At 39.6% G+C, this 16,004-nt stretch overlaps 1 protein-coding gene across 5 annotated transcripts in view; it reads right to left on the reverse strand.

Moving 5' to 3' along the window:
• The window catches only part of baz1a (bromodomain adjacent to zinc finger domain, 1A), a 59,687-nt gene extending 43,695 nt beyond the window's left edge, over positions 1-15,992 (reverse strand). For 3 of the 5 annotated variants that reach the window (XM_060829053.1, XM_060829050.1, XM_060829054.1), the window contains exons 1-9: positions 15,800-15,992; positions 15,192-15,332; positions 11,608-11,886; positions 9,342-9,500; positions 5,815-5,913; positions 5,454-5,541; positions 2,333-2,470; positions 1,051-1,156; positions 58-239 (exon numbers count right to left, since the gene is read on the reverse strand). In XM_060829053.1, the coding sequence (XP_060685036.1) occupies positions 58-239; positions 1,051-1,156; positions 2,333-2,470; positions 5,454-5,541; positions 5,815-5,913; positions 9,342-9,500; positions 11,608-11,886; positions 15,192-15,304 (1,164 nt within the window). In that variant the 5' untranslated portion in view covers positions 15,305-15,332; positions 15,800-15,992. The remainder of the gene's footprint in view (positions 1-57; positions 240-1,050; positions 1,157-2,332; positions 2,471-5,453; positions 5,542-5,814; positions 5,914-9,341; positions 9,501-11,607; positions 11,887-15,191; positions 15,333-15,799) is intronic. The other 2 variants (XM_060829052.1, XM_060829051.1) reach the window with 2 other exon arrangements.
• Positions 15,993-16,004: the final 12 nt, after the last annotated feature.

A 16,004-nucleotide genomic window follows, 5' to 3' on the forward strand; every position in this document is an offset into this window, starting at 1 on the left:
TGACGTCCTCTGGAAAGAACTGCAAAACTCACTTTTTCTGCACGTTTAATTTATTACCTTCTCTTTCTCCAATTTAAGACGTTCTTTTTCTTCCTTCCTTTTCATTTTCTCTTCTTCCAGTATTTTCTTCAACTCCTCCTTTTTCTTTTCTTTATCTTCCTTTTCTTTCTTCTTTGCCTCCAATACTTCCTTTCTTTTCTGAATCTCATTTGCTAGTTCCTCCTCTTTTCTCCTTTTTGCTTTCAAAAAGAAAAAAGGAAACAGCTAACTTAATAAAAACTTAATTTTTAAAAAACCTTGACAGCAATCCTGTCAAGTTTTGTAAATATACTGTTTTGAAGAGGGAAATGTGAAAAGTCTCAATAAGTCTGCCATTCCTTATGCTTCCTGTTGTATCCCAAACCTAAATTCCCCAATGTACCAACCACATCTAGTAAGCCTCACTGAAACTTTCTCTGGATTCCAGTGCCCAGAAACTTCTCTAATCCTAGAATGACAAACATCTGGCTCATTAACTTCCATCAAGATCTGCACTTATGTTGATCTTTCAAGATTGCACTATCAAGTCGCTCATTTTTCGGCTCTAACTGATCTACATCATTGGCACTGCTGTCAAGTCCAACCTTGCAATAGCTTCTCTGACTATGCCAGTGTTATTCTTGATTTAACTAGACTCCACCTATGACTTTCTGTATGATCTCAATGAAGGTCATGAACATCCAGGAGACATGAAAGGTAAATTAATATGGCTACATTTCCACAGGGCTTCAGGGGAAACAAAGCTTTTTCAATTTAATTCCAACAAAACTTAAGTAAAACCATTTAACACTTGGATTTTCCCCAGTTTCACTTTTCAACAAAGCACTCCCTCAGAGCTCTGTTTAATTTAACAGGTGCATTAAATCCAGCATGAAAACTACCCATTTTTCACAATTAGTTCAGCTGGAAGGAAATGGACTCGAAGACTGAAATTCCATCATTCATCTTATCTAAAAAAGCAACTGACCACATTTCTCAGTAAGACTAAGTGTGAAAATATGCAAAGCATACCTATTGCTCTCATTTCTTCCTTCTGCCTGCGCATCTTTTCACTCTCACGTGCAGATTTGTTTCTGTACTTTGACAGGTCATCCACATTAGTGCCATCTGACTGGTACTGAAAAAAAATTAGTTCAGCTGATAATTATTTTCTTTTGTGATAGAAGTGTTAGAAAATAATTTACGGCCAACATGCAGATTTTCAATGTAAATGTTTATGGCCGGAACTATCCAGGGGCTGAAAATACAGCTAGTCGGTTCCTAAATTTAGTGTTTGCCCATGTATCATTTACTGCTGCAAATCAAAATGGAAGATAAATCCATGCAAAGTATGAAGGAGGACAACAACAAAATATCCTCAAGGAAGTCCCTATCAGAACAATTTTCAAACTGTTCTGTTCACATCATTTAACCAACTAGGCAAGTAAAACTAGATTCAACAGGTGCCTTGTCAGTCTTTTCTGACATGTACAGAACTGCTACATCAATTGAGGTAGCATTACATTGCCACATACAATCAATCATAGAATGCCCAGAAAGTGGAAACAAGAGGAGGACTTTTGTCCATTAAGAAATAGATGCAGTTACCTAAAACCTTTTTCCTTCCTGTATAGCCCAGGTCATTAGATGAGGGAAGCAGTCACACAGCAGTTAATTATTGAAACTCTTGAACTTGGGTTAACTTGGACATGAAGAAACATGCTTTGCACTGAAGGTGCTTCTATGGTTATTATCATACACTTGACCCAAAAAGCTAATCATCTCAAACCTTGTCAAAACTTAACAATTTGCACCCATTGGAATTCAAATTTCAACTGAATCCTTTCAAACATTTGATAGCTTATTTACACCACACATAATGAGCGCAAATCTAGATGCTTTGTTGTACTGGACTTCTGAAAGCTGAGAAAATAACTTATTTAATCATTTTCACAACCTCAAAAATCCTTCACAGCCAAATAAGCACAATGTAGCAACTGTTATAATACAGACATTGTGTAGCTCATTTGCACAAAGTAAAATCCTGTGGACGTTAAAATGATCAGTTAATCAGCTGGAGAGATAGTGATATCTTGGTTTAATGTCTCATCTAAAAGACAACACATTGGATGGTATAGAACCCCTCTAAAGCACTACGTTTGCCTTGGTTTTTGTTCTGAAGGTTCAAAGCCTAGGGTAGGACATTAACAAAACCTTGAGGCGCACAATTCTCCCCAATGAGACAGAGGTTCAAAAATCGAAGTCAAAATATTACTGCGGCTTAACATAACAGCTTACTACACGTGATACTTACACTTGCTGATGAACAGCGATTCTTCAAAGCCTTGGCCCGACCTCTGTTTGCAGAATTGAAAATAAAGGTGGATGGGTCATCCGGGAACAAATGGGAAAAGTTCTGCTCTGAAAGCTTGTACTTATCAACAGTTGCAGACTGTACAAAAATAAAATAATTCAGGCACAATATTAACAGTATTTCTAACATTCTGTTCAAACAGACATTTAAAAATTACAGAACAAGTAATTTAAACTAATTAAGTTAACACCTGAAGCAATGTAAACAATTTTAAAACCTTGCTTCTCTCAAGTTATGGGCTTAGCAGGGATAGGTCATGCAAGCATCATGACTCAACTTTGACAGAAAAATTTAAGTCTTGGGAGTTACAAGAGAAGGAAGAGAAAAGGGAGGAATCAGGCAAAAAATGCACAGTCCACTTGGACTTGCACACAGACATCAGGTGTTATGTAAAACACTTAAGGCCAGGGATGATGCTATAGCCCTTTGTTTTATACAGCACCTTCAAAATAGTAATGTGGTCACATTATGGCAGCTGAAGAGATTGAAGTCCAATGAATAACTGGTAACAGTATAAACTTATGTTCCAGTACAACCACAGACACTGACTCAAACACATCAATATTTGGTCAGGCAAGTTCCTAACAAAAATAGAATAAAAATCCAGATCAAGTCAGCACCCTCAGTCTTCTTTCAAATGAAAGTTTGGTCTTCGAAAGTACTTCAACAGGCGTCGACATGTCAAGAATCTGCTCACTGGTGCTGTTGAAGTTTGACCATGACATCCAAGCTACTTTCAGAATCCACTTACAAATCGACCACATTGCTGAGAGCCTGGAGTCACACGTCAGTCAGACCAGCTAAGGACAACCCATTTCTTACTCTCATGGACCTTCTGTATCTAAAAGTAGACTAGGTGTACTTCCACCAAAATAAATGATACTGTGATCCCAAAGATTAAATTCATACGACAGTTTCAATTATTCACTGAACTTAAGTCTCTCCAGCTGAACATAATGTCCACCAGATCACTAACATGGGCCTCTGAGTGTGACAGAATCACTACCCACAATGCTTGATACCAAGGTAACATTTGACCAAGTGAAGCATTAGGCAGCCCTAGAAAGGTTCAGTGCAATTAGGAAAAACTCTCCACTAAAATCAGCTGCACCAAGCTAAAAGCAAAGTGGTCATTATTGATCGATGTCAACCATCTGACTTCAACAAATAGTTCATTACCACTGTATTAAAATGCAACAGAAATGACTAAGAAATCTGGATGCGATTGCATTACAGGAAAGTCTGAAATTGGGCAAGTCTGACAAGGGAGCAGAGTGACTAAGCAAGAGGAATGAAAATGCACAGTGCAGCCTTTTCCATGACTGGTCGTTAGGACACTGCTGTGGTCTACAGTAGCTTCATCTAGTGCTACGTCCAGTCTCATGTGGGCAGAAATCCACGTTTGGAATTTCAGGTATAATCATGAAACAGCTTTGGGAACAGATATAATATTCTACCCTCATTATTGTTGAAGACTCCCTTTTTTTCTGTCCTTGACCTCAACCTCCCCTAACATGTCAGATGATTGGTGACAGGACAGGTAAAATTGCCTATGGGAGCTGCAGTACTGGCCACTTTGAAATATTTCAGCTCCACGAGCCACAAGTATGCGCACTCACCCTTTGTTAGCCCAATACTAATTCTGCAACTTGATGCACATGTTTAAGATAGTGTATTGTCACCAAACAGCTCATATGCTTCATATCTAATTTTCTAATAGGACACTTTAGATGGTGGTGATGGTGAGGGTAGTCATTAACAAAGGAAGAACACAAATGCATTAAAAACTCGTAATGTCAAAACAAAAACAAACTCTGAAATCGCAAAAACACTGAGTCCATGAATGAAGGAAAGATGTTTGAGGTGGAGACATGAGAGGCAATTGAGAGATTACAAGTTAAGGAATCACAACAAAACTTTAAAAACAAAGAACTACCAGCTGGGCTGATACTGAAGCTGGGGTTAGTGAAAACAAACTAGAGATTTTGATCTGTACAAGTTTACAAAGTGCAGGGGGTGAGAAATCAGCCAGTGAATTAATGTAAACTGTGTTTTGCCTCCTGCTGGCAGAGTTAGTGCCAGCACACCTTACACATCATCAGAATCCATGAGGAGGGCAGATTTAAGACTATTAGAAGCCAAAAAAATAAAGTAAATTGATTTTATTTCATACAAGTGCATGTTAGTAATGAGAATGCATTATCACATGGCCTTTCAGAGTCAGGCACAAACAAGATGAAGATGATCTATTACAAAGTCCAGTGCAGAAAGCTGTGAAACAAGGTTAGAGTCAATGAATCTGGAGTAAAATTAGACAGTAAAAATTTTTCTTCTAAGCAAGATTTCAAATGATTCAATGGAGCATCCATTTTGTAATTCAATTGAGACTTAAGTATCATTTATGAGATCAAGCTCCCACTCCATCTAGTGGTTAAATAAAACATCATAACCAAAAAGGCATCCAAATGTAATCATAGGAACAGATGCAAAGGGGGTACCTGCAGGGGCTCAGTCAACCGACACTGGATATTGGTCAACAACCTATTCGCACAAATGGGGGATACAGAAATTAGGAAGGGCCTTGCGTGTGAACATACATACAAAGGAATGATGGACTTGGCAGAAATGCAGGTGTAATTAAACATTTCAATTTATAGTATAGCTACAAGCTACACCAATACAAATCGATGTACAGGGAAAATGCAAGGGGGCAGACCAGAGAGTGTGGAATAACAGGTTTGCTCGGGCCCAGTCTTTTGGATCACAACTGTTGTTCTTTTCTCAAATGACAAGTAGTAATGATTGAAAGGATGGGATCAGTCTTGGAGTTACATTACTTGTCCAACGTCATCTTTCCGCCGCCTACACAAACACAGATTGCAAAAGTCCTGCCTTCCAATTCAGCACAGACATTGCCTTCTGTTCTCCTCCTGTTTCCTGTCTTCACATTTGCTCATAACTTATTCCATCTATAACTTTTCCAGTTGGGACAAAACATTAGTAAGTCTGATTTTCAAACAAACTATTCAGTTGGTCATCAAGCTTTTCACAGTCATCTTACCTTGACTTTCAGCATGCCATGTCTTAACTCACAATGCTGTTTAAGGAAGAGCTTCAGTTTGTCTTGGGAATACTGGTGCTTCTTGCGACTACAAATAGAATGAAAACCCAGAATGATTGTACATGCACTTAGATCTTCAATAGGATGATACTTATTATGGCTCTCAACATTTACTACAAGGCATATTGAAAAAGCTATGGCACTTTATGTAGCTGTGCCTCTTCGCCTTGCTTCATATCTGATTTTGAGTGGCAACGCAGACAGATTATTTGGCCTTAGAGCACAAGAATCCACAGATTTTTTTTGTGGACCATGATCAATCATAAACATTCCTTACAAACAGGCAGTTAATAATACTTACTTCATTTGTGCAGACTTAATGATGATTTCATTTCCTTCGGTTTTAAGAGGTTGCACCTTGTATCTAAATAATGTTAGATCAATTTTGGTTCTCTTTTTCCTGGAAATAAGAAGGTACCATATCAAAAACCAGTCTAACAATATCAGATATAGCTGACTCACTGAAAAAAAAGTGTTAATCTACTTTATCGTTAAAGACTATTTCATTTGGTGGAAAACGTCTGATGAGGGCCAGGAAAAACTAAATAGTAATCTTTATACAACAGCGTATATATATCCTGTTAGCTAATCTATAGGATGGCAAATAGACCAAAGCTTGCATAAATCATGTTATTACACATGACCAAACAGTTAATTTACGTATTTGGACTTATCATTAAGCGTAGTAAAAAAATCTTTAAGATGCAATTTTCATTTCAAATTAATCGTCCAGTTTCCATATTTTCAGTTGAATTACAAACATGCTGTGGCCTGCATCCCTTAAATGTTCAAACACTGAAATTACCGGACCTGAGGTAATCTGGATATCTGAAATTTTGACAGAGGAAATTTTACCATGCTTTTAAAGGGACCCAGATTTATTTTCACTGAATGTGCAAAATCTATTTCAGCATTTACCTCCCTCACTTCTGACTGAAAATACTGTTGATAGCTTCCTGATTCCCAGGAAGCTTGTTAAATCAGGAAGCTTGTTAAAATTGTAAACCTCCCCCAAAGGCTAGGAAAAAAATAATTCTGTTCTCCATTGAATTGAAATTAAAAATGGACTAGTGAAATCAAAAAGGTACCTTAAGACCTGTTAATCCATAATACTAAGTGAATGAAATGCACTAAGCCAAATTACATAAAATGATCCACCATAAAAAAAAAATCAGTAGGTAAGGAGGCATGGACGAGTTGGACTGAAGGGTTTGCTTCTGTGCTGTGTGACTTCACTATTCAATTAAGTACATTATGGAAAAAGCAGCACATACAATTTCAATCATATCTACAGTAACCCTATTTCTAGATCACCCCTTTGATTAACTTTTATAAATCTAAAACATGTATAAAATATGTTCGATGACAAACCTTGAAGAGAGAGATACTCATTATGAAGGGTACCTGGTATATTCATAGGTTCATACATTCACCAGGTATATGCGCACCTACACAAATGGTGAATGCGGTTATTTCCGGTCAATGCACATAAAAAAAATGTTAGAAATGGCTTGAAAAAGAATAGCAGATGCAAGACAGATTGGTCAAAAGGCAGGAGTTAGCCCAAGTGAAAGTTATTTTACCAAATAAGCTAATGGAGCAAAAAATGTGCACACTTGACTAAATAGACTAGTACCTGTGTAATTTTGTGGGACAGTCAGTAACAGTTTAGGAAGATATTAAAATGGCAACAAGTCTCACTCATATTTAGATACCATCCCTTACTGTCAGGGTGCAACCAACTACATTTTTCAGGAGCCTGTGGATTAGATGCAGAGGTAGAAAGAAAATAAGCCTCGATCCAGTTAGGCCAATAATAAAAAAAAAGTTCTCTAATCTCCAACAGTCAACCTCATGTACATTTTGTCCACTAATGCTGAATAAGTGGTCCAGATCCAATACAGTGAATTCATACACTCCTCAGAACAGCCAGCAGTTTGTATGGACCAAACACAGTTGGACCTCAAAGGGAAACTTTGTTGATAAACTGGCTTATAGGTCTGAAGCACATTGCCCCGACTTTGCTAACAGCAGAGTTAAAATCAGTTTCCGTAGTTTGTCATGCCACACATGGCCCAGCTCAGAGTTAATTTCAAATCAACGTCAACATCAACATCAACAAGTTGGAGAAAGGTTCAAAGAACAATGTTGATATTTGCAGATATTACCACAATAGAAACAATATAGACATATATCCAACTAACTTTATGAAGAGCGAGCCAAACCATGTTTCTCCCAAAATCTCTAACCAAAGCCCTTCACCATCTTACATCATTTAACCAATGCTTTTGAAAATCATAACATTTGCTGCATCTGACTATCAAACAGTGCATTTCAGCTCAAACTAAATCTCACATCTGGCTATTTGAATAATTATACTGAAATGAGTTTACTTCATAACTTGTTTCAAACTAAGTGACAGAGATAAGCTAAACAAAAAGCTGAAAATCATTAACCAGAAATCAAAAGAGGAATGATGCATTCTGAAAAACGTGGTTTTGACAGAACCTTAAATGCTCTGGAAAAGCAGAGGCATTTGATCAACACAGATTCACAGAACAGGACACGTGTATAGTGAACTGCAGAATTGTCTGGAATGCTGGGTTTCATCACATGAAGCAATAAATAATAGTGTTAATGATATCCCTGTCAGCAATCTTGACCCTGGTGTGTATACATTAGGTTTCACACCACAACATTGATATTCAGGCTTTTGGGAGTATTGACCACAACAAGGTCTGTCAAGAATAACATGGTAAAGGTACAACTTGACCTTCGGGCCTCAATGCAGATCTTGGAAGCTATTAAAACTATAAATTTAAGACAGGATGGACGGAGCTAGGTAATGATCAGCTCGTAAGAGACCAAGAATGAACCAAAGATCAGATAAACAAAGTAAATCAAGGAAAATTAAAGTTATGGAGAACAAAACTGGCTAACTGCAGTTACAGCAATTTGTCTGCATGGACAGTAGATGTAGACATGGAATAGTCGATCGAAAGGCTTGTTTCACAATTCAACTGCCCTAACTGAAATAGCTGATCCATATGGACCAATCCACCCTAAAAGAAAAATGGAAACCAGAGAAGAAAAGTGGTCAGTGTAATAAAATTAAGTTTATTAATCTGTGATTGGGAAACTTTAATGCTTATCCTTCAAATTTGTATACCACATTTTAAAAATGAAATTATGAAGAAAATTGCATGCTCCTGGTCATCTCTCTCATTATCTAGTCTTACACAATAACTAAAGATGACAGCAGTGAATGAAACAATCTCCAGCAAAAACTAATGGCATCAAAATTTTCACTCCAAGCAACAATAGCAACTTTGTCTACAACGAAAGTGTCATACTGCACAAGCAGCTGCACTGATACATGCTAACATTTAGAAAACCGATCATTTTAGACTGCGATATGGAGACCTTCTTTTAAAATGCAAGCTGATTTATGGTATAACTCAAAGTCCTGTCTTCGGATTTTTGGAAAAACGTTAAACCTATTATGCTACCAATCAACAGTCGCATTCCTCAACTATCTTTCTGTGCTGACCTAGAGTCAGACGTACAGCAAGGAAACAGACCCTTTGGTCCAACTCACCCATGCCAACCAGATATCCTAAAATTAATTTAGTTGCATTTGGCCCATATCACTAAACCTTTCCTACTCATACACCCATCCAGATGTGGTTTGATTGCTGCAATTGTACCAGCCTCCACCACTTCCTCTGGCAGCTCACTCCATATACACACCATCCTCTGCGTGAAAAAGTTGCCCCTTAGGTCAGTTTTAAATCTGCATCTCATGACATAATCAAAGTAAATATTTACCCAATTAGCACAGAAGCTCCAGCACTTTTCAACTGCTCTTCATTATCACTTTCGTCACTAATGACAATAACCACATCTTCAGCTCTGCTGCTTATGTGTCCATTAGCAGTTCCATTTTGTAACGGTGGGGTCAGAACTTCTAAAATTTTACATGTTTGCCTGTCAAAATAAACAATTTACATTCAGATTTAAAAACAACATATTTCCTATTAAGCATCAGATCTTAGCTGATCTAAGGCTGTTCTAAATTTCATACAACATGTTGCTGATTTGCAATTCCACAAGACTTGCATTTATAATACACACTTCATGACCAAACATTCTAAAAGGACTTGACACAGTCCAATGATGTTTTTTTTTTTAAGTATGGCAACACAAGTAACAGCCAATTTGGATAAAGCAGGGATATATAAACTGCAACAATAAGACCCCCCCCGATAATCTGCTTTTTTGGTCATAAGCACAAGCAACTTTTCAGCTCCTATCAAAATACTTCAAGAGATTTTTTTAATATAAAAGGCATTCACTTCAGAGATTTAACATAGTTACAGCTCAAGATTGCATCCAAAACACTGCAGTATACCCATATACTTAAGCTCAACAACCACATGCTGTCAAGGTTCTAACGGAGATAACTGAAATGTTGTGTTTTAAATATTTAACGACAGCAACATGCAAAGTTAAATACATACATACTGGCTTCAAGTTGACAAGTTAAACATCTTTCCCACTCTACCACATCCCCTCAGGTGCACAATGCTCAGTGCGTGGATTTGGAAGCCGTCTCTGCAATGCTATTCAGATGTGTTTCCCACACTGGCCAGGAGCTTCAAGCATCTTTACAGACATGGGAGATGTTCCAAATTTTATTGAGTGCTACATAACATTACACAGGCCTCAGCTTAAAAATGTAATACTCCTAAATGCACAGGTTTTTGCTCAGAGGTTACAGGCCTCCTGCATTCATTGCTGATGGCATCATAAGCAAACCTATTACTTGCAAAAGTGGGGCTGAAATGGCACCTAATTGAAGAAGCCCCTCAAAGATCCTCCACTTGTCGTTTGAAACACTGGTGGGCAGGCCAAATAGAACCCTTTGATGGGCCATATTTCAGCTTGTAGAACAAAATAACCTCTGTCCCAAACAACTTGCATCCATTGCCATGCATTTTAAACTAACAGCTTCTGTTACATAAGGCCCCAAAATTATTGTTTTCAATTACAGTTCTAAAAACCTAAATGATAATTTCAATAGCCATTTTTATGGCATCTGATTTCAGAGCTGCCTCACATTTTTGATCTTCTGCATTAACTAACTGACATACTATGCACCGAAGACAACGCAAAGATCAATGCCTTCACGTCCCCTCTATAGAGTTTGTTTTCAAAAGGAAGCCAGGTATTTATGACATGAAAGCAACCAATAGCAACTTCAAGGGTATACTGCAAATCAAGTGCTGACAACCTCAGGCTGTTCCAAATCATTTTTAACCAATACACTCCTTCTGAACTGTAGTGAATGCAAGACAACTAAATTTACAATAGCCAATATTTCAGAGACAATCAGGTCATGATCCAGTTCACCTATGTTGGGGTTGGTTGAGTGATAAATACCAGTCAAGACATTAGGATATCACCCTTCCTTTCTATGCTGTTACAGAATTTCAAATATACGACAGCACCCAAGTTAATTTCATCTGAAAGATAGTACACTCCATGCCTACTGCACTAAAATAACATGATTATATTTGGATTGACCATCTGACTCAGGAGGAAAGTAAAGAACACAGTACTCCCCCATAACACACAAGACACCATTTGAGATACCAAACCAAAAGACGACATTATTCATATTCTGGTCTGTTTGAAGTTAGTGGATTGCAGTACGAACAACATGTGAATAGTTGTAGACTAGAACACAAGTAAAGATGGTCTTAAAAATTCAATATATCTACTATTAACACTCCAGCTGAAAGTGCAAGAATGAATGTCAGATTGTGTATATGGACAGACATTAACAAAACCCAAACATGAGAGACTACCAACATATACTGGAGTGAAAATCTTGCAAAACATGAGTTACAGTCAGCGTTATTCAGGGTAAAAATTATAACAGGCACAAAGGTTAATGCAACACAAGATACAATATTGAGTTTACATGTTAAAGTTACAAAAAGAATTGAGGCTTCAGGAGAAAAAAAGTTTATATTTTCAAAAGCATAACTTATGACCTTATACTGTGTGCTTTGTCTTCAAGCAAACTTACTTGAGACCACTATTACTTGTTACTTCCACAATCTCTCCAGCAAAGTATCGATCCTTAGTATAAGCATAGAGATCATCACAGAGTTCATGGAGACGTGAGCAACAGGCAAGAGTCGTCAGGTGAAGTATGGGCACCACCAATTGCTCAGGGAAATTTTGGAGGTTCTGTCTGGCCTTGTTTTCTGACTCAAGTGCTTCCTGGTAAGTCAGGCCCGGTTTGCCAGTAATAGCACAGCTCCACACTAAACTGTTACAGAGAATGGTTCTTTCAAAAAAGTCGCTGCAATGAAGAAAATAAACAAATTTGGCATATAGCAGTAAAAATGAAAATTAAACTTTCAAACAAGTTATTTAAAACTATTCTCATTCTAGAGGTGAAATTTGATTTTACATCACTCGTAATTTAGGCTTGTCATTTAAGCCAGGAAACGCATAGTAGTTAACAATTTAATTGGGTGGAGAGCCGGACTTGGAGTTGATACTAAATTAAGGGAAACAGACTAACTTTTAAGGAATCACTTTATGGCATCAAAAATACAAAAGTGTAAGTTAAGCACTTTTTGAAATTTCCACAGCTGTACTGAAGTTTACCTCTGTCTGCAAATAAAAACAAACTTTCTACGGCAAAAACGAAACTAACATGCCATATCAAAACATTTCTATTAAGACAATAACCCAAAACATTTCATTGCATCAACGAATTCCAAATCTATGTACAATACCAAAGGGGTCAGACAGGTTGACACCATAATTCAAGCATATAGCATCCTGGGATATATTAATAAAGGTAAGGTTACATTAAGCTTATACTAAACACTAATTTAGTCTAAAATCACAGTATTACATCAAGTTCTGGACAGGACATTTTGTATAGAGAGTAAAAGCATGCAAATAAGATTTAGGGATGAAGAACTTTAACAAAGATAGACTGGTGTGGTGTGATTAGCACCGATTTTCTTGAAAGGCAGAAAGAGGACTTGACAGAGGCATGCCAAAGCTGAGGGAGGGGACTAAATGGAGTTGATGGCAGAAACTATTACCACTCAGGAAAAGAAAAATCAAGGAGGAGGAGCAAAAGAGGGCACAGGTCATACCTTTCTGAAAGCAGTGAAAAACAATCATATTTCCATTCATTGAATGGACTGCCAGTAAATGCACAGGAGACATTTTCTTGAACCAATCAAAATGGAATTCAACTTATTTGAAAAAACAACAAAGCATAAGGTTACTGAGAGAAGGCACAAGGGTGGCACTATGTAGGCCATGTGAGAGGTGGTGCAAGCATGATGGGTCAAATGGCCTTGTTGTGCACTGGAGAACAGTGATTTTTAATTCATATATCCAAACAATTAAGCAGCTGTTCCAGAAAGCTGCAATTTATCAAATTAAATCAAATTCCAAAACAATTAGTATTACTTTTATAATATTCAGAATTTACCTATATAAAGCATCATAAAAATCCATTGACATTGCAGAACTACCAAGAGCTAACCACGTTATCAAAATACTTCGTTTCAGTACTGCACCTTACAGTGAATTAACTTGTGACACTCTGAAGGTTTATTTACTTTCTTTAATGTCTCTACATCTTACTCAAAGATTAAAATGATTTACTTCTGGACATGAAATCTAAATGCGTTGATGCTGCAGTGACCTTCAATCAATATACACCCTAACAATTTAACATGACTGCCATCCAGAGAATTACAGGCACAAACCTGCTTTTCCCTGCACTACAGAGCAAAGTTAGACATGCGCAGCATGCTATACAGTTTGTCCTGGCATGTGGTGCCCATTGTCTGACAAGCTAATACAATCTGCTTCCATGAATACCCTGTGTTCATATCAGCCAAAATGCATACAACAAACTGGCAGGTATACCTATATCTGAAGAATGTTTTTGGTAACATAATTCTACCAAAGCACAACACCAAAAAGGAACAACTAATAACTAAAAGGCTAACTTTTATTTGCATGTCAGACTAGCCATATAAATGGCAGTTCAAAGGCTGAGGGGCCTGCAGCAAGAAACTCACACCCTGACTCCCTATTTGCAGGGCACAAGTCAGACATCTGAAGCAATACTTGCCACTTGTTTGGATGACTGCAGCTTCCAACATGTAATTCAATATTTTGCTGAAAAAGATCAGCCCATCCACCACTGATCCTCAGATGTAGCTATGAGTTTCACATACAAGACACACCAGAGCAACTAGAGCTGCCTTTGACTTAAACTTGCAAATCCACAGTCCGCACCATCTCAAACAGTGGCAGATTTGCAGCAACACCAAGGTTCCAACTCATCCAAAGCAACACAACATACTGTATATATTTTTACATAAAGTGATCTAAATCCTTGATCTCCAAATGGCACTTCATTCATATCTACATCACATAAAACACCGCAGCTCATTCGGGGCCTTACCAGCAATGCCCACACCACAGGAATGAGTTACAAACTCAAATCATTTCAGTAACTCTTATTTTAAGAGCATCATAAACAACAAGCAGCGGTGGTTCATTTACCAGGCAAAATTCATTGCTTGGAAATATACTGTGGAGATTTTAAACTGGATTGCGTTCCCAGCATTGGGTAATTCACTTAATCCCACAGTTTGCGATGCATTTAACGACTGGCTTACAATCGTTTCAGTTATCTCACTTTAGGAGTGTTTTTTTCCTTCTCTTACACTCGAGGTAGTTTCAATCCACACGTTAGTGTTTTGAAAAGTTAAAGCAAGGAAATAAAATGAACTTTGTCACTAGACTGAAAGCAAAAGTATGAAGATAACTTCAAGCTCCGTAAGCCTGTAATGTTTACAATTAAACAGGCTCGGGCTCTTCACACCAGGCCCATCACTGACTCCGTGTACAAAAGAGACAATGTTCGAATAAGCATCAAAACAGCCCACGCTCTCCACACGCCGCGCACAAAAACTCGAGTCGTATCTTCGCGGAGAAGATGCTCATTTAAAAAAAATCAAACTCAGAGAGAGAGAGAGAGAGAGAGAGAAAAGCAACGAGGAAATAACAGAGGCGACATCCTCTGGACACCCCCCAAAAACAGTTTACACACACACAAAAAAATAAGCGACGTAAACGAGAACAGCTCGGATCCAGCGTGTGCGCGAGGGAAAAAAAAACTGCCGGAGGCCGGGGGTGTATGAATAATTTTACATTATCTGCCAGCACAAGGCCTAGCGCAGCCCACATTCAGCACGAGTTAGTTAGTACTCAGTTATTTGACAGCCCAGCACCACACGGGCACTTGGGGGGAGAGGGGGAGAGTAAACGAGGGCAGATTGTGGACTGTGCGGGGGCGGGGGTTAAAACAGGAAGGCGACCGAAGCCCCGTACCCCCGCCCGACCGGAGGCCGGGCCAGAAACCCGGAGCCGTTAGCGTCGCTTTCGAATCACGGTTCGCCGATTTGAACGAAAATACCAGGAGAAGCTGCGCCCTTGTGGGCCCGCCTCGGCGGCAGGACAAGGAGCCACCGGAGGCACCGCCGCCACCTCCTCTCTCTCCCCCCCCCCCCCCCCCCCCACCCCCCCGCCACCCACCACCAAACACACACACAAACTCACTCGTAATTCCTGAAGATCTCGATGGTCATCCGACAGTAGAAAACTTCCTCGTCCGGCTTCAGGTCGGCCGGGGGTTTTTGTCTGACGAACGGTTTGCGGTGGAGAAGCGGCATCCCCTCCCTCGGGCAGGCACAGCGCTGGCTGGCGGGGGGGGGGGGGTGAGAGAGGAGACGCCGAACAGCACCGGAGGAGCCCAAAAAAATAAGTAAATAAAATGAGAGAGAGAGAGAGAGAGAGAGAGAGAGAGAGAGAGTGAGACACACGCACTGAAGTACAACAGAAGTAGACACAGAGACAGCTGCGAGCGGTCAAACCCAACCACCGGCAAAAAAACACACACACACACAACTACTTCACCGACAAACTTCACACCCGTCTCCGGGGATTCACGGCGGAAGCCCATCACTTACCGTTACCGCTGATCCGGTAAACCATGAGCCAACCGATCCCTCCCCCCCCCCCACCCCGGGCCACCACAACGTGCTGGGGAGCCGCTTTTCCCGGTGTGTGTCGCCCCCACCGCCCGCTTCCCCCTGGCCGCCCGCCCGCCCGCGTCCCAAACGCGGAACCATCCGCTCAAGTCACGGGGAACGCTAAGTCCGCCTTACCTGGTGCGAGTGTGTGTGTGTGTATATATGCTGGTAGGAAGTGGCCGGTGAATGTTTACCGGTTTTTGAGCCTCACCCCTCCTCCCTGAGGTTGACGGCTGTCCCCCGATCAGCTCCTATCACCGGCTCGGTCCAGCGCCGCTTCCTCTTCCTCTCGCCAACTCCGGCTTCTCCCTCCGTCTGCGTACCCTCTACCTCCGCGCCT

This window comes from Hemiscyllium ocellatum, chromosome 8 (assembly GCF_020745735.1).
Source record: "Hemiscyllium ocellatum isolate sHemOce1 chromosome 8, sHemOce1.pat.X.cur, whole genome shotgun sequence".
In the NCBI taxonomy this organism is placed as follows: Eukaryota; Metazoa; Chordata; class Chondrichthyes; order Orectolobiformes; family Hemiscylliidae; genus Hemiscyllium; species Hemiscyllium ocellatum.